This window comes from Oncorhynchus mykiss, chromosome 17 (assembly GCF_013265735.2).
Source record: "Oncorhynchus mykiss isolate Arlee chromosome 17, USDA_OmykA_1.1, whole genome shotgun sequence".
In the NCBI taxonomy this organism is placed as follows: Eukaryota; Metazoa; Chordata; class Actinopteri; order Salmoniformes; family Salmonidae; genus Oncorhynchus; species Oncorhynchus mykiss.
Window position 1 is genome coordinate 18263026 of NC_048581.1, and position 19228 is coordinate 18282253.

General features: G+C 44.2%; 1 protein-coding gene across 2 annotated transcripts; it reads left to right on the plus strand.

Moving 5' to 3' along the window:
• The first annotated feature begins 83 nt into the window (after window positions 1-83).
• LOC110494921 (lysosomal alpha-mannosidase) lies at window positions 84-19098 on the plus strand. Of its 2 annotated transcripts, none has more exons than XM_036949184.1 (23): window positions 84-238; window positions 645-747; window positions 1066-1239; window positions 1572-1765; window positions 2408-2540; window positions 3099-3244; window positions 3351-3550; window positions 3725-3845; window positions 4284-4362; window positions 5370-5479; window positions 13439-13546; window positions 13642-13758; window positions 13889-14077; window positions 14313-14410; window positions 14752-14872; window positions 15059-15177; window positions 15880-15981; window positions 16112-16199; window positions 16419-16499; window positions 16790-17014; window positions 17265-17414; window positions 17923-18025; window positions 18196-19098. In XM_036949184.1, the coding sequence occupies exons 1-23, from the start codon at window positions 95-97 to the stop codon at window positions 18297-18299; spliced, it is 3009 nt and encodes a 1002-aa protein (XP_036805079.1). In that variant the 5' UTR covers window positions 84-94; the 3' UTR covers window positions 18300-19098. The 2 variants fall into 2 exon arrangements, with proteins under 2 accessions (XP_036805079.1, XP_036805080.1); XM_036949185.1 differs by having other exon boundaries at window positions 102-238; window positions 591-747.
• Window positions 19099-19228: the final 130 nt, after the last annotated feature.

The following is a 19228-nucleotide window of genomic DNA, read 5'->3' on the forward strand; positions in this document are numbered from 1 at the left end:
AATTTCCCCCTTCAGAGCATAAAACAAGTAAAGGTCTGCCCCTAGAGGGCGTGGTCTGGGGGGAAGTCACATGATAGGAAAGATACATAAACAAATGTCACATGACTCGTGGCTGTTTTCCAAGATGGCGACTCCGGAGTATACACCGTTTGTGTTCCTCCTGTTATTATTTCAAAGCAGCGTTTGGGGCTTTCCCGTCTGTCAAACACCCCAAGAAAGTCCTACATGTGGATACAAGGTACGTCTATAGTTCCTATCCCTATTGTGGTGAATAAAAACGCAACTGAAACACTTAAACCGTGTATTGGTATAGCGGCTTTGATGAACTTCTTCTTTAGCCGATTTCAAACCCCTTCATTTTCGTGTAGAGAACACAGTAGCAGAAGTTATATTCCTGGCACAACATATTTATACTTCCACTTAAAACGTGAAATGCAAAGCTACAAATCCAATTCGATCTAGCCAGTCTTGCACTAAGTCTGGTCTTGCACTGTTTTCATTGGTGGTTTATTTAAATTACAATTACAACTTTAGAATGTTTATAAAGCTAAGTAGCTTCTGATATGCCTCTCTCCTTCCCATAACATTAGCCCACCAGCTAAAATCCCTCATTATTTTCCCATCGTGTGTGCTACACATCCTAGTCATGTCATGCTACCAAGCCTGGGATGTTGAACGTGCATCTGGTTCCCCACACCCACGACGACGTCGGCTGGCTCAAGACCGTGGACCAATACTTTTATGGAGGTCTGTATCCCCCCCACCCATCTATCATGTGGCTCACATCTACACACACAAACACAGTCATAAACAGCTATGTCATAGGTCAAGGTGGTATAGTTAAAAGTTAAACTGACACATTGTTAAAACCATAGTTGTGAGGTTTTTATTATAGGCATACATAACACCTACAATAACCTAGAATCACATGGTTTTACATTTCAAACCTCATGACTGGGTGGATGTGAACCGCATGATGGATGTTGTGTCGTGTGTGCATATGTGTTATCACGTTTGTGTGTGTGTGTCTAACCTGTGTATGTAACCTGCCTGTCGTCGTTCCAGACCGTAATGACATCCAGCACGCCGGGGTGCAGTACATTCTGGACTCTGTGGTGGACCAGCTGCTGAAGAACCCTGACAGACGCTTCATCTACGTAGAGACGGCCTTCTTCTACCGGTGGTGGAAACAACAGACTGATGACATGCAGAACACTGTCAAACAGCTAGTCAATGAGGGTGAGGCCAGAGAGGGGTTATAGAGCCTTTATAAAACATGTCAGGAAGACGTTATAAAGCGGTAGAGTTCGCCTTCTACTGCTGGTGAAGGAGCCAGTCAGACAGCAGGTTAATGAGAGAAGGGATGTAGGTGTTATAGCAGTGTGATAAAGCATCTTTCTCACCTGAGTGTGACTGCTATTGGTGGTGTTATTGAACAGATGTAAATTGCAATTCAGAGGTTATAAACAGTTATAACCCTTTTAACCTGTGATTAAGTCATATTACATTAAATAAATCTTTATTGCTGTTATCACTTTTGTCTCCCCCTCCCCTCCCCTCCCTCCTCTCAGGGCGGTTGGAGTTTGTAAACGGGGGCTGGTGTATGAGTGACGAGGCGACCACTCACTACAGTGCAGTCATAGACCAGATGACCATGGGCCTGCGGTTCCTCAACGACACGTTCGGACACTGCGGTCGCCCCCGCGTCGCCTGGCACATCGACCCCTTCGGGCACGCCCGCGAGCACGCCTCCATGTTCGCACAGGTGAGGGTCATATTCATTAGTGTTTCTTAATGTTTCTTATTACAGGTAGGTCCCTCCCTGTTTTGGCCAGTTTGGTTCCTAGTGAATACAACCCACAATCTGCTGTCCTTTTTCTACCTCACAATATCCTGTCTGTCAGCCTTTCTCTGTCTATTCTTGCCCGGGTAAATATCTTCCACTCCTTTTTTCCATCATGTCTTAATCCATTGTCAGAATAGATATAGTACAACCATCCAAGACTCTCGTCTGTTGAAAGGTTGTCAGTGTCATAAGGTTCTCGTGAGTTGGGAATAGAAGTGGGGTAAAACAAATTTACTCTAAAGTTTTCCAAGTCAGAAATAACACGAGACGGCATGAGTCTCCCTCATCTTTCCATTCAGTTCAAAGGTCAGAGGGACGATTAGAATCCGTACTGTGTTTATTGTATTGAATGGGTGGCAGGTAGCCTAGCGTTGGTCCAGTAACCTAAAGGCTGCTGGTTTGAATACCCGAGCCCAGAAGGTAAAGCTTTTAGAAGGCGCCATACTACCATGGATGACCCTGTAAAACAACACATTTCACTGCACCTACCCGGTGTATGTGACAATAAACCATGTTATCTTGTGTGTGTATTGTATTGACTGATGGTTCTCTCTGTTCTAGATGGGTTATGACGGCTTCTTCTTTGGTCGTCTGGACTACCAGGATCGTAACAGGAGGATGGTAGCCAGGGAACAGGAGATGTTGTGGAGGGCCAGCGAGAGCCTCACCCCCCCTATGGCTGACCTCTTCACTGGTACTGATCTTTCACCTTCAACCTCTAGCAATATAGCAACAGCTTCACGTAGTCGTTCCATTAGATATTTTCTGTCATATTGCTCACAACCTATTCAGTTTTTGCAATAGACCTGGGATATCCCATTTTCCTCATCAATATTACTCTTTCCCTTTCGGCACTAACATCTGTCCTCTCTCCCCACCCAAGTGTAGTCTATAGTCTAACACCCGTCTCCCCGGTCAATGTTTAGATGGGATACAGCTTGTGTCAAATTGAAGTCAAAAGTGTAAGTTGTCCTAACCTGCTACGAAAAGTCAATTTTGACGAAAGCTGTATCCCTTCTAGACAAAACCCCTCTCCCTTTATCAATACTGACCTTCAATCCCTGACATCTGACCCCTAGCCACCGCTGTAGCCTTACCCAGCCCCCTCTCCCATAGGGATCCTCCCTAACAGGTACAACCCTCCCGACGGCTTCTGTTGAGAACAGTCATGTGATCAATCCTGACCTGACCTCCCACCTATGAACCCTGACCCCTAGCACCCCAGTAGCCTAACCCAGCCCCTCTCCTCCAGGTATCCTCCCTAACGGGTACAACCCTCCGGAGGGCTTCTGTTGGGACCAGTCATGTGACGATCCACCAATCAGAGACGACCCTGATCTGGAGGACTATAATGTTGACGATGTGGTGACCAGGTTCCTCCACATTGCACACGGACAGGTTAGAGATGAGACACACACATACAGGTCGGTCACACACACACACAGGTTAGTCATAATAACACACACACACTCTCTCTCTCTCTCTCTCTTCTCCCCTGCACCAGGCATTGGTGTATAAAACCAACCACATCATAATGACTATGGGGTCAGACTTCCAGTATGAGAACGCCAACCTGTGGTATAAGAACCTGGACAAGCTCATTCGCTACGTCAACCAGATGCAGAGTAACGGCTCTGAAGTCAACGTTCTCTACTCTACACCCTCCTGTTACCTACAGGAGCTACACAGGGCTAACCTCACATGGTACTATACCACTATATTAACTATATGATTCTGTTAGAATACTAAACTATGTCTAGCTAGCTAGAGTAACGGCCTCTGAAGTCAACATTCTCTACTCCCTCCTGCTACCTTAAATTATGTACAGGTCATTTAAATGTTTTCTCTTCTCTCTCTCACCCCCGAACCCCCTGTCAGGCCTCTAAAAGGAGATGATTTCTTCCCCTATGCTGACTCAGCTCATGACTTCTGGACAGGATATTTCACCAGCCGTCCAGCCCTGAAACGCTATGAGAGGATCAGCAACAGCTACCTGCAGGTACACTACTCAAACCACAGACAATGGCTGAGTCTGATAAGCTTATACACGCTGTGTTTGAGAGCCTCAAAGCCGTGATGTGTCATGGAGAAGTTGTGACTGACTGACTGATCTACAAGTAATATTGAGCAGTTATTGATGTTGTAAGGTGATTTGTAGATTAGTCAGTCTCGACTTGCCTTTAAAGTTGGCTTTATGTCGAACGCGGCCATTGATTCCTCCTCGTTGGAGGAGGAGGTCGAATGGGAGGGACGTGGGGCCTCTTCTCCAATGAGCTTTCCAGAGGGAGGTGAGGAGTCATGGATTTGACAGCTTGTACACTTTTCATACAAAGCCACCAGACATTCACTCAGGGATGACAGTTCAGTCGCCCCACACTGAGGCCATGTCTGGAGACGTGGTTAATGCATTATTCCTCTCCTCCCTCTGGTTTCACAGACGTGTAAACAGCTGGAGGTCCTTGGTGGTCCCATCTCAAGGAAAGGTCCCTTTGGAGCTGGAGACAGTGAGACCCTGAGTAAGTGTCTAGTGTACACACTTTCATCACATTCAAGTGCACTACTTCATCATCACTACATGAGTTGACTAAGACTAGTGGCAGTCAGACTCTGTTTCAATGTCCATACTAGCATCCTTCTTATTAATAGTAGCATCCTTCTTATTAATAGTAGCATCCTTCTTATTAATACTAGCATCCTTCTTATTAATACTGGCATCCTTCTTATTAATACTGGCATCCTTCTTATTAATACTAGCATCCTTCTTATTAATACTGGCATCCTTCTTATTAATACTGGCATCCTTCTTATTAATACTAGCATCCTTCTTATTAATACTGGCATCCTTCTTATTAATACTAGCATCCTTCTTATTAATACTAGCATCCTTCTTATTAATACTGGCATCCTTCTTATTAATACTAGCATCCTTCTTATTAATACTAGCATCCTTCTTATTAATAGTAGCATCCTTCTTATTAATACTAGCATCCTTCTTATTAATACTGGCATCCTTCTTATTAATACTGGCATCCTTCTTATTAATACTGGCATCCTTCTTATTAATACTGGCATCCTTCTTATTAATACTGGCATCCTTTTTATTAATAGTAGCATCCTTCTTATTAATACTAGCATCCTTCTTATTAATACTGGCATCCTTCTTATTAATACTAGAATCCTTCTTATTAATACGGGCATCCTTCTTATTAATACTGGCATCCTTCTTATTAATACGGGCATCCTTCTTATTAATACGGGCATCCTTTTTATTAATACGGGCAACCTTCTTATTAATACTGCCATCCTTCTTATTAATACTGGCATCCTTCTTATTAATACTAGCATCCTTCTTATTAATACGGGCATCCTTTTTATTAATACGGGCAACCTTCTTATTAATACTGCCATCCTTCTTATTAATACTAGCATCCTTATTAATACTTGCATCCTTTGTATTAATAAGCTTGAAGCGGTTTAGAGGACAGCAAGGTTGACAGGGAGTGTTCTGTGTTGTGATTGGTAGAGAAGGCCATGGCAGTGGCTCAGCATCACGACGCCGTATCCGGGACGGAAAAGCAACACGTTGCCAACGACTACGCTAGGAAACTGGCCAACGGCTGGGCACACTGCCAGGTACCTACCATGTGTGCCTGTTCTTTCTATTGATCCATGCAGTCTCTCTTGTTAGATGAACGAACTGTGTATGATTGACTCTCCACCTCTCTCTCCACTGTGTGGAGGACTATAGGACACAGACTAAATAAAGTATATCACTGTACAGTGTGTGTAACCTCTCATCCCCACTGTGTGGAGGACTATAAGACACAGACTAAATAAAGTATATTACTGTACAGTGTGTGTAACCTCTCTCTCACTGTGTGGAGGACTATAGGACACAGACTAAATAAAGGATATTACTGTACAGTGTGTGTAACCTCTCACTCACTGTGTGGAGGACTATAGGACACAGACTAAATAAAGTATATTACTGTACAGTGTGTGTAACCTCTCTCCCCACTGTGTGGAGGACTATAGAACACAGACTAAATAAAGTATATTACTGTACAGTGTGTGGAGGACTATAGGACACAGACTAAATAAAGGATATTACTGTACAGTGTGTGTAACCTCTCATCCCCACTATGTGGAGGACTATAAGACACAGACTAAATAAAGTATATTACTGTACAGTGTGTGTAACCTCTCATCCCCACTGTGTGGAGGACTATAAGACACAGACTAAATAAAGTATATCACTGTACATTGTGTGTAACCTCTCTCTCCCCACTGTGTGGAGGACTATAAGACACAGACTAAATAAAGTATATTACTGTACAGTGTGTGGAGGACTATAGGACACAGACTAAATAAGGTATATCACTGTACAGTGTGTGTAACCTCTCATCCCCACTGTGTGGAGGACTATAGGACACAGACTAAATAAAGGATATTACTGTACATTGTGTGTAACCTCTCTCATCAACACTGTGTGGAGGACTATAGGACAGACTAAATAAGGTATATCACTGTACAGTGTGTGTAACCTCTCATCCCCACTGTGTGGAGGACTATAAGACACAGACTAAATAAAGTATATCACTGTACAGTGTGTGTAACCTCTCATCCCCACTGTGTGGAGGACTATAGGACACAGACTAAATAAAGTATATCACTGTACAGTGTGTGTAACCTCTCATCCCCACTGTGTGGAGGACTATAGGACAGACTAAATCAGGTATATCACTGTACAGTGTGTGTAACCTCTCATCCCCACTGTGTGGAGGACTATAGGACACAGACTAAATAAAGTATATTACTGTACAGTGTGTGGAGGACTATAGGACACAGACTAAATAAGGTATATCACTGTACAGTGTGTGTAACCTCTCATCCCCACTGTGTGGAGGACTATAGGACACAGACTAAATAAAGTATATTACTGTACAGTGTGTGGAGGACTATAGGACACAGACTAAATAAGGTATATCACTGTACAGTGTGTGTAACCTCTCATCCCCACTGTGTGGAGGACTATAGGACACAGACTAAATAAAGTATATCACTGTACAGTGTGTGTAACCTCTCATCCCCACTGTGTGGAGGACTATAGGACACAGACTAAATAAAGTATATCACTGTACAGTGTGTGTAACCTCTCATCCCCACTGTGTGGAGGACTATAGGACAGACTAAATCAGGTATATCACTGTACAGTGTGTGTAACCTCTCAACCCCACTGTGTGGAGGACTATAGGACACAGACTAAATAAAGGATATTAATGTACAGTGTGTGTAACCTCTCTCTCACTGTGTGGAGGACTATAGGACACATACTAAATAAAGTATATCACTGTACAGTGTGTGTAACCTCTCATCCCCACTGTGTGGAGGACTATAGGACACAGACTAAATAAAGGATATTAATGTACAGTGTGTGTAACCTCTCACTCACTGTGTGGAGGACTATAGGACACAGACTAAATAAAGTATATCACTGTACAGTGTGTGTAACCTCTCATCCCCACTGTGTGGAGGACTATAAGACACAGACTAAATAAAGGATATTACTGTACAGTGTGTGGAGGACTATAAGACACAGTCTAAATAAAGTATATCACTGTACAGTGTGTGTAACCTCTCATCCCCACTGTGTGGAGGACTATAGGACAGACTAAAAAGGTATATCACTGTACAGTGTGTGTAACCTCTCTCAACCCCACTGTGTGGAGGACTATAAGACACAGACTAAATAAGGTATATCACTGTACAGTGTGTGTAACCTCTCATCCCCACTGTGTGGAGGACTATAAGACACAGACTAAATAAAGGATATTACTGTACAGTGTGTGTAACCTCTCATCCCCACTGTGTGGAGGACTATAGGACACAGACTAAATAAGGTATATCACTGTACAGTGTGTGTAACCTCTCTCAACCCCACTGTGTGGAGGACTATAGGACACAGACTAAATAAAGGATATTAATGTACAGTGTGTGTAACCTCTCACTCACTGTGTGGAGGACTATAGGACACAGACTAAATAAAGGATATTACTGTACAGTGTGTGTAACCTCTCACTCACTGTGTGGAGGACTATAAGACACAGACTAAATAAAGGATATTACTGTACAGTGTGTGGAGGACTATAGGACACAGACTAAATAAAGGATATTACTGTACAGTGTGTGGAGGACTATAAGACACAGACTAAATAAAGGATATTACTGTACATTGTGTGTGGAGGACTATAGGACACAGACTAAATAAAGGATATTACTGTACAGTGTGTGGAGGACTATAAGACACAGACTAAATAAAGGATATTACTGTACAGTGTGTGTAACCTCTCACTCACTGTGTGGAGGACTATAAGACACAGACTAAATAAAGGATATTACTGTACAGTGTGTGGAGGACTATAGGACACAGACTAAATAAAGGATATTACTGTACAGTGTGTGGAGGACTATAAGACACAGACTAAATAAAGGATATTACTGTACAGTGTGTGTAACCTCTCATCCCCCCACTGTGTGGAGGACTATAGGACACAGACTAAATAAAGGATATTACTGTACAGTGTGTGGAGGACTATAGGACACAGACTAAATAAGGTATATCACTGTACAGTGTGTGTAACCTCTCATCCCCACTGTGTGGAGGACTATAGGACACAGACTAAATAAAGTATATCACTGTACAGTGTGTGTAACCTCTCATCCCCACTGTGTGGAGGACTATAGGACACAGACTAAATAAAGTATATCACTGTACAGTGTGTGTAACCTCTCATCCCCACTGTGTGGAGGACTATAGGACAGACTAAATCAGGTATATCACTGTACAGTGTGTGTAACCTCTCAACCCCACTGTGTGGAGGACTATAGGACACAGACTAAATAAAGGATATTAATGTACAGTGTGTGTAACCTCTCTCTCACTGTGTGGAGGACTATAGGACACATACTAAATAAAGTATATCACTGTACAGTGTGTGTAACCTCTCATCCCCACTGTGTGGAGGACTATAGGACACAGACTAAATAAAGGATATTAATGTACAGTGTGTGTAACCTCTCACTCACTGTGTGGAGGACTATAGGACACAGACTAAATAAAGTATATCACTGTACAGTGTGTGTAACCTCTCATCCCCACTGTGTGGAGGACTATAAGACACAGACTAAATAAAGGATATTACTGTACAGTGTGTGGAGGACTATAAGACACAGTCTAAATAAAGTATATCACTGTACAGTGTGTGTAACCTCTCATCCCCACTGTGTGGAGGACTATAGGACAGACTAAATAAGGTATATCACTGTACAGTGTGTGTAACCTCTCATCCCCACTGTGTGGAGGACTATAAGACACAGACTAAATAAAGGATATTACTGTACAGTGTGTGTAACCTCTCATCCCCACTGTGTGGAGGACTATAGGACACAGACTAAATAAGGTATATCACTGTACAGTGTGTGTAACCTCTCTCAACCCCACTGTGTGGAGGACTATAGGACACAGACTAAATAAAGGATATTAATGTACAGTGTGTGTAACCTCTCACTCACTGTGTGGAGGACTATAGGACACAGACTAAATAAAGGATATTACTGTACAGTGTGTGTAACCTCTCACTCACTGTGTGGAGGACTATAAGACACAGACTAAATAAAGGATATTACTGTACAGTGTGTGGAGGACTATAGGACACAGACTAAATAAAGGATATTACTGTACAGTGTGTGGAGGACTATAAGACACAGACTAAATAAAGGATATTACTGTACAGTGTGTGGAGGACTATAGGACACAGACTAAATAAAGGATATTACTGTACAGTGTGTGGAGGACTATAAGACACAGACTAAATAAAGGATATTACTGTACAGTGTGTGTAACCTCTCACTCACTGTGTGGAGGACTATAAGACACAGACTAAATAAAGGATATTACTGTACAGTGTGTGGAGGACTATAGGACACAGACTAAATAAAGGATATTACTGTACAGTGTGTGGAGGACTATAAGACACAGACTAAATAAAGGATATTACTGTACAGTGTGTGTAACCTCTCATCCCCCCACTGTGTGGAGGACTATAGGACACAGACTAAATAAAGGATATTACTGTACAGTGTGTGGAGGACTATAGGACACAGACTAAATAAGGTATATCACTGTACAGTGTGTGTAACCTCTCATCCCCACTGTGTGGAGGACTATAGGACACAGACTAAATAAAGTATATCACTGTACAGTGTGTGTAACCTCTCATCCCCACTGTGTGGAGGACTATAGGACACAGACTAAATAAAGTATATCACTGTACAGTGTGTGTAACCTCTCATCCCCACTGTGTGGAGGACTATAGGACAGACTAAATCAGGTATATCACTGTACAGTGTGTGTAACCTCTCAACCCCACTGTGTGGAGGACTATAGGACACAGACTAAATAAAGGATATTAATGTACAGTGTGTGTAACCTCTCTCTCACTGTGTGGAGGACTATAGGACACATACTAAATAAAGTATATCACTGTACAGTGTGTGTAACCTCTCATCCCCACTGTGTGGAGGACTATAGGACACAGACTAAATAAAGGATATTAATGTACAGTGTGTGTAACCTCTCACTCACTGTGTGGAGGACTATAGGACACAGACTAAATAAAGTATATCACTGTACAGTGTGTGTAACCTCTCATCCCCACTGTGTGGAGGACTATAAGACACAGACTAAATAAAGGATATTACTGTACAGTGTGTGGAGGACTATAAGACACAGTCTAAATAAAGTATATCACTGTACAGTGTGTGTAACCTCTCATCCCCACTGTGTGGAGGACTATAGGACACAGACTAAATAAGGTATATCACTGTACAGTGTGTGTAACCTCTCTCAACCCCACTGTGTGGAGGACTATAGGACACAGACTAAATAAAGGATATTAATGTACAGTGTGTGTAACCTCTCACTCACTGTGTGGAGGACTATAGGACACAGACTAAATAAAGGATATTACTGTACAGTGTGTGTAACCTCTCACTCACTGTGTGGAGGACTATAAGACACAGACTAAATAAAGGATATTACTGTACAGTGTGTGGAGGACTATAGGACACAGACTAAATAAAGGATATTACTGTACAGTGTGTGGAGGACTATAAGACACAGACTAAATAAAGGATATTACTGTACAGTGTGTGGAGGACTATAGGACACAGACTAAATAAAGGATATTACTGTACAGTGTGTGGAGGACTATAAGACACAGACTAAATAAAGGATATTACTGTACAGTGTGTGTAACCTCTCACTCACTGTGTGGAGGACTATAAGACACAGACTAAATAAAGGATATTACTGTACAGTGTGTGGAGGACTATAGGACACAGACTAAATAAAGGATATTACTGTACAGTGTGTGGAGGACTATAAGACACAGACTAAATAAAGGATATTACTGTACAGTGTGTGTAACCTCTCATCCCCCCACTGTGTGGAGGACTATAGGACACAGACTAAATAAAGGATATTACTGTACAGTGTGTGGAGGACTATAGGACACAGACTAAATAAGGTATATCACTGTACAGTGTGTGTAACCTCTCATCCCCACTGTGTGGAGGACTATAGGACACAGACTAAATAAAGTATATCACTGTACAGTGTGTGTAACCTCTCATCCCCACTGTGTGGAGGACTATAGGACACAGACTAAATAAAGTATATCACTGTACAGTGTGTGTAACCTCTCATCCCCACTGTGTGGAGGACTATAGGACAGACTAAATCAGGTATATCACTGTACAGTGTGTGTAACCTCTCAACCCCACTGTGTGGAGGACTATAGGACACAGACTAAATAAAGGATATTAATGTACAGTGTGTGTAACCTCTCTCTCACTGTGTGGAGGACTATAGGACACATACTAAATAAAGTATATCACTGTACAGTGTGTGTAACCTCTCATCCCCACTGTGTGGAGGACTATAGGACACAGACTAAATAAAGGATATTAATGTACAGTGTGTGTAACCTCTCACTCACTGTGTGGAGGACTATAGGACACAGACTAAATAAAGTATATCACTGTACAGTGTGTGTAACCTCTCATCCCCACTGTGTGGAGGACTATAAGACACAGACTAAATAAAGGATATTACTGTACAGTGTGTGGAGGACTATAAGACACAGTCTAAATAAAGTATATCACTGTACAGTGTGTGTAACCTCTCATCCCCACTGTGTGGAGGACTATAGGACAGACTAAATAAGGTATATCACTGTACAGTGTGTGTAACCTCTCTCAACCCCACTGTGTGGAGGACTATAAGACACAGACTAAATAAGGTATATCACTGTACAGTGTGTGTAACCTCTCATCCCCACTGTGTGGAGGACTATAAGACACAGACTAAATAAAGGATATTACTGTACAGTGTGTGTAACCTCTCATCCCCACTGTGTGGAGGACTATAGGACACAGACTAAATAAGGTATATCACTGTACAGTGTGTGTAACCTCTCTCAACCCCACTGTGTGGAGGACTATAGGACACAGACTAAATAAAGGATATTAATGTACAGTGTGTGTAACCTCTCACTCACTGTGTGGAGGACTATAGGACACAGACTAAATAAAGGATATTACTGTACAGTGTGTGTAACCTCTCACTCACTGTGTGGAGGACTATAAGACACAGACTAAATAAAGGATATTACTGTACAGTGTGTGGAGGACTATAGGACACAGACTAAATAAAGGATATTACTGTACAGTGTGTGGAGGACTATAAGACACAGACTAAATAAAGGATATTACTGTACAGTGTGTGGAGGACTATAAGACACAGACTAAATAAAGGATATTACTGTACAGTGTGTGTAACCTCTCACTCACTGTGTGGAGGACTATAAGAGACAGACTAAATAAAGGATATTACTGTACAGTGTGTGGAGGACTATAGGACACAGACTAAATAAAGGATATTACTGTACAGTGTGTGGAGGACTATAAGACACAGACTAAATAAAGGATATTACTGTACAGTGTGTGTAACCTCTCATCCCCCCACTGTGTGGAGGACTATAGGACACAGACTAAATAAAGGATATTACTGTACAGTGTGTGGAGGACTATAGGACACAGACTAAATAAAGGATATTACTGTACAGTGTGTGGAGGACTATAAGACACAGACTAAATAAAGGATATTACTGTACAGTGTGTGTAACCTCTCATCCCCCCACTGTGTGGAGGACTATAGGACACAGACTAAATAAAGGATATTACTGTACAGTGTGTGGAGGACTATAGGACACAGACTAAATAAAGGATATTACTGTACAGTGTGTGTAACCTCTCATCCCCCCACTGTGTGGAGGACTATAGGACACAGACTAAATAAAGGATATTACTGTACAGTGTGTGGAGGACTATAGGACACAGACTAAATAAAGGATATTACTGTACAGTGTGTGTAACCTCTCTCTCCCCACTGTGTGGAGGACTATAGGACACAGACTAAATAAAGTATATCACTGTACAGTGTGTGTAACCTCTCTCTCCCCACTGTCCCAGGTGTTGGTCAGTAACACTCTATCCTCTCTGAGTGGATCATCTGCTCCTCGTGTTTACTGTGAACACCTCAACATCAGTGTGTGTCCCCTCACAGAGACCAGCAAGAAGGTAACACTACACGGGCACACACACACACTCACAATTCCTCTTTGGTTCCGTGAAGTTAAATTTCCCTCCTCTCTGTTTCCATGTTTCTCTGTCAGTTCTCAGTGAACGTGTACAACCCTCTAGCTCGTCCAGTCAGTTGGCCAGTTAGACTGCCAGTCAACGGGACGGCCTACAGGATCTCAGATGCTAAGGGCAAGGCTGTGGACAGTCAGGTTGGTCTGTCTGTTCTGATAATGGTTGTCATATGTCGTTGTTCAATAACCTTTGTTATGACAGTTATGTATTGTGTGTGTATTTGCGTTTTGTGAGAGTACCCCACTCTATCCCCCCCCCCCCCCCCAGGTGGTCCCAGTGTCCCAGGCCACAGCGGCGGTGCGACGGGGCAGGGGGTACGCTGTCAACGAGCTGTTGTTCCAGGTTCAGGCCCCTCCCCTGGGCTACAGCACCTACTCTGTCTCCCTGCTTCAGAACGGCCCTCCATCTCCTCAGTCCTCTCCACTGCCCAGGGCTCCCAAGGCTGTACAGAACAAGGTCTGGGTCTTGTGGCTGGACACAAACATACTTTCTACTATGAAAGCAAATATTTGATGTATTGATTTCATGTCATCAATGGAGACCAATATTCCAAAATGTACAATGTCTCCGTTAATGATGACATATCATGTATAAAGTCAGTTGGAAAGGTGTTGTTTTAAGTTTGGAAAGTTTTGTATCTCGGTTTTTAGGTTTGGATGTCACCTGTTCTGTCACTTTGTGTCTCCTCTAGTTTCTCAGGGTGACCTTTGACCCAGAGACGGGTCTCCTCAGCAGCCTCAGTAACCTGGAGACACAACAGACTGTCAAACTGTCACAGAACTTCTACTGGTCCGTACTACTTACTCTCTCTCTACCCTTCTCTCTCTCTCTCTCTCCATTTCTCTCTACCCTTCCCTCTCTCTCTCCATTTCTCTCTACCCTTCCCTCTCTCTCTCCATTTCTCTCTACCCTTCCCTCTCTCTCTCCATTTCTCTCTACCCTTCCCTCTCGCTCTCCATTTCTCTCTACCCTTCTCTCTCTCTCACTCCTTCCTATTCTCTATACCCTTCCATAATTATTTCTCCCTCTCAGTCCTTCTCTCCCCAACCTTCTTCTTTACTCTCACTGTGTGCTAGCATTGTCACGTTGAGGGATTTTCTGTCATCTTTGTTCTGTGTATGTTTGTCCAGGTACAACGCCAGCGATGGTAACAACTCAGAGAGTATTCAGATGTCAGGGGCCTACATCTTCAGACCTAACACCTCCACCCCCTTCATCATCAGCAAGACGGCTAAGATAGAAACACTACAGGTACCTACTACATTATACTTCATCTAGTCTCTTTACTTGCATGTGTTTCAATATAATTCAATATGCATGAGACCCACTAAACGTTCAAGAGATTCATTCCAGTCATCTCACAATTTCTAGTCTCTGCCTTAACCCCCTTCCCCTGTCTTATTCCCCCCCCCTCCTCTCTCCCCCTCCCTCCATCAGAATTCTGTGGTGCAGGAGGTGAGACAGTGGTTCAGTCCCTGGGTCTCTCAGGTGGTCCGTCTCTACACAGACAGCAGGGCTCTGGAATTGGAGTGGACTGTCGGCCCGGTGCCTATAGGGTGAGGAAGGGGCTCAGAGCCACATGGGGCCTGGTCACAGATAATGCACTGGAAGGAGAATGGAGCGTTATTGAGACAGCCTGTGCATGTCTGGCAGAAGGAGTGAGTCTTTAACGGACTAGAAAGTATTCCTGTACCATAGATTATAGTGTATCATGTTCTCTCTATCTGCCCCCCCCCCTTCTCTCTATCTTCCCCCCCCTTCTCTCTATCTGCCCCCCCTTCTCTCTATCTGCCCCCCCCTTTCTCTCTATCTGCCATCCCCCCTTCTCTATCTGCCCCCCCCCCCATCTGCCCCCCCCTCCCCATCTGCCACCCCCTTCTCTCTATCTGCCCCCCCTTCTCTCTATCTGCCCCCCCATATGCCCCCCCTTCTCTCTATCTGCCACCCCCTTTCTCTCTCTGCCATCCCCCCCTTCTCTATCTGCCCCCCCCTCTCTCTATCTGCCCCCCCTCTCTCTATCTGCCACCCCCCTTCTCTCTATCTGCCATCCCCCCTTCTCTATCTGCCCCCCCCTCTCTATCTGCCCCCCCCTATCTGCCCCCCCTTCTCTCTATCTGCCACCCCCCTCTTCTCTCTATCTGCCATGCCCCCCCCGTCTGCCCCCCCTTCTCTCTATCTGCCACCCCCTTTCTCTCTATCTGCCATCCCCCCCTTCTCTATCTGCCCCCCCTTTCTCTCTATCTGCCCCCCCCCATCAGTGATGACCTGGGTAAAGAGGTGATAAGTCGTCTAGACAGCAGCATCAACTCCTCTGGTGTCTTCTACACTGACTCTAATGGCAGAGAGATGCTACAGAGACGGTGAGGAACCCGTGTGTGTTTCCCAACTCTATACTGCATCAGTATGTGTTGATGATGGAGTACTGTATTCCAGTAGTGTGTTCAGACACACAGTATACACCCTAATGCGTTGTATATCTGTCTCTGACAGGAAAGACTACCGGCCCACGTGGAACCTGAGACAGTCTGAGCCAATTGCTGGCAACTACTATCCAATCAACTCTAGAGCTTACATTAAGGTGTGTCTCATTGGTCACACACCCCGGTCTGACACTTCCTCTTCCTTCTCTCGTGATCATGCACTTTCTTTTCCTCTTCCCACTTAGTTCCTTTTTCTGTGGTAGACTTCTGGTCCAAAACTCTCGACTCTCCCTCCTGTTCTCTTCACTCTGTTTTACAAGTTCATGTCATATTATCTGACAATAGTAAATGGTGACTTCCACTGTGTGTCTGTGCAGGACGACAAGGACCAGCTGACTGTAGTGACGGACCGTTCTCAGGGAGGGGGCAGCATCCAGGATGGATCACTGGAGATCATGGTAACACACACACTCTCTCACTACTCTTCATTTTTCATGTGGTAGGATTTTGGCGTCAAAGACATCTGTTGTGTGTGTTTCACGTCTCACCTCTTTCCCCCGGCTCCACACCCTGTCTATCTTTATCACTGTCACATCTGACACACTCCATCCACACGACCCCCCCCCCTCCGGCTCCACACCCTGTCTATCTTTATCACTGTCACATCTGACACACTCCATCCACACCCTGTCTATCTTTATCACTGTCACATCTGACACACTCCATCCACACGACCCCCCCCCCCCAGCTCCACCGTAGGTTGCTGTACGATGACGTCCGGGGTGTAGGTGAGCCCCTCAATGAGATGTCTGACATTTACCCAGAAGGCCTGGTGGTTCGTGGTCGCCACCTCCTCTCCCTCAGCCCCCCTGCCACGGCTGCTGACACACACCGCCCCCTAGCACAGGAAGTGGTACTGCAGCCTCTCATCACGTTCACCGACGGAGAGCTGCACCCGAGTACCAGGCTGGAGGTGAGAGAGAACCCATCGCAAATGATTCTTTCCTCAAGTTCTCCTCCTTGCCTCTTTCTCAACCGTATTGGAGAAGGTTCAAGGTCCCGCCCCTCAGGCCTTCTTCAATGGATTTTGAGAAAGAGGTGAGGCATCTAGGAAAGGGGGGAGAGTGAAGGAGGCTGATTGAGGAACAGTTATCAGCTCTGCAGGTGAAATGTGTCACTTTGGACTATTGAAATGAACCCATCTTTGAACCCCCCCACCTCAGTTCTCTGGGCTACAGGCAGTGCTGCCCCCTGCTGTTCACCTGTTGACAGTGTCTCAGTGGGACCAGGACACAGTGCTGCTCAGACTGGAGCATCAGTACCAAGCTTCAGAGAGCAAGGAGCATTCCCAGCCTGTTACTGTTAATCTGCAGGTTAGTGATATGTGATACTGTATATACACACACACCATACAGAGACTGTGGTTCTAAGGCTGGAGCACCAGCAGCAAGCCCAGGAGAGCATTCAGTCTCACTGTCAGGTTAGTGATATGTAATACTGTATATACACACACACCATACAGAGACTGTGGTTCTAAGGCTGGAGCACCAGCAGCAAGCCCAGGAGAGCATTCAGTCTCACTGTCAGGTTAGTGGCGAACACACACACACAGTGCTGCTCAGACTGGAGCATCAGTATCGGGCTATGGAGAGCAAGATGAACTGTCAACCTACAGCTTCAGAACTCCCACACGTATGCATACGAGCCATAAACAAAGTGAAACCTTTTACTAATACCATACATTCCTGTCTCAACGTGATGTAACTGTTATTCACAAGTTAATTCATTTCAAACCGCTTTGAAAACATGAATGCAATGTAGATACTGAAGTTACTGACAGATGCTCTACTCTCCATCAGTCACTCACTGCTCTCTCTGTAGAAGCTGTTCTCCACTCTGGACGTGCTGGGCGTGTCCGAGATGAACCTGTCAGCCAATCAGTGGAAGGATGAGATGACGCGTCTGGACTGGAAGGCGGAGTCAGGTACACATCACACAGGTGTAACAAATCAACTCTCTGCTTACTCAGCCCTCTAGGACGCGTGAAGACCGCTGACCTGCTTTATTGTAGCAATTCCTTTGTTAGTCCGTTGTGGGGCTTGTTGCTCTGTTCATTGCACAGAGCTTGATACCTGTTGTCTCCGTTTGCCTCAGGTGAGAAGCCCCTGCCGAAGAGAGGGGGAGACCCCTCTGTGTGGGAGGTGAGCCTCAAGCCCATGGAGATACGCACCTTCCTGCTCCGTGTCAGGCAGAGATAGTCAATCACCAACCTCCGTTCCAGAACTAGCCAATGATCAATCCCTGTGGCTTAGCAATTATGAACTCACTGCCTCGATTGGATGTAAATAATTTGGAGTCTGAGTACATGAAGATGAATCAAGTGAACAGGATTTCTTGTCATAAGTTGAGAGTTGACCGGAGTGGGTTTTAAATTAGCTCCTATAAAAGAGCTTCTTTGAAGCCGCTGAACAATCCGTTTGTGTTGTAATTCTAGTGCCAATACCACAACCTTTCTGGTATTTCAAAGCCCTTTTCTGTAACTACTTATTACTAAATTGTCATTGTCGTTTGTCTCTAACATCAATAAACTATTCACACACACACCTGTTACCAATATATATTTTCTGATTCACATTTCTACATGCCGAGTGAATATTCTGTGCAATAAGCGATTTTCCTCTCGTAATTGAATGCCTTTTTCAAATGAGTGGTTTAGGCTGCATTTACACGGGCAAAAGATCCAATCTGATTGGTCAGAAGACCAATTAGTGGCAAAAGATCCAATCTGATTGGTCAGAAGACCAATTAGTGGCAAAAGATCCAATCTGATTGGTCAGAAGACCAATTAGTGGCAAAAGATGAGAATTGAACAGCTTGTGTGTTGAATCAGAGTGATCAATGTGCAGCTGAAGTTAAACCCAGGTTGTTTCTCAGTGTGTATTCACTCACCCATTCCTCTACATGACTATAATATGTACAGTGTGTATTCACTCACCCATTCCTCTACATGACTATAATATGTACAGTGTGTATTCACTCACCCATTCCTCTACATGACTATAATATGTACAGTGTGTATTCACTCACCCATTCCTCTACATGACTATAATATGTACAGTGTGTATTCACTCACCCATTCCTCTACATGACTATAATATGTGCAGTGTGTATTCACTCACCCATTCCT

Bases quoted from the DNA above. Each gene is read 5' to 3' on its own strand.
- LOC110494921 (XM_036949184.1), top strand. From the start codon at position 95: ATGTCACATGACTCGTGGCTGTTTTCCAAGATGGCGACTCCGGAGTAT. The intron at 14,411-14,751 runs GTCCGTACTACT...ATGTTTGTCCAG, and splicing joins CTGTCACAGAACTTCTACTG to GTACAACGCCAGCGATGGTA. The intron at 15,178-15,879 runs GTGAGGAAGGGG...CCCCCCCATCAG, and splicing joins GTCGGCCCGGTGCCTATAGG to TGATGACCTGGGTAAAGAGG.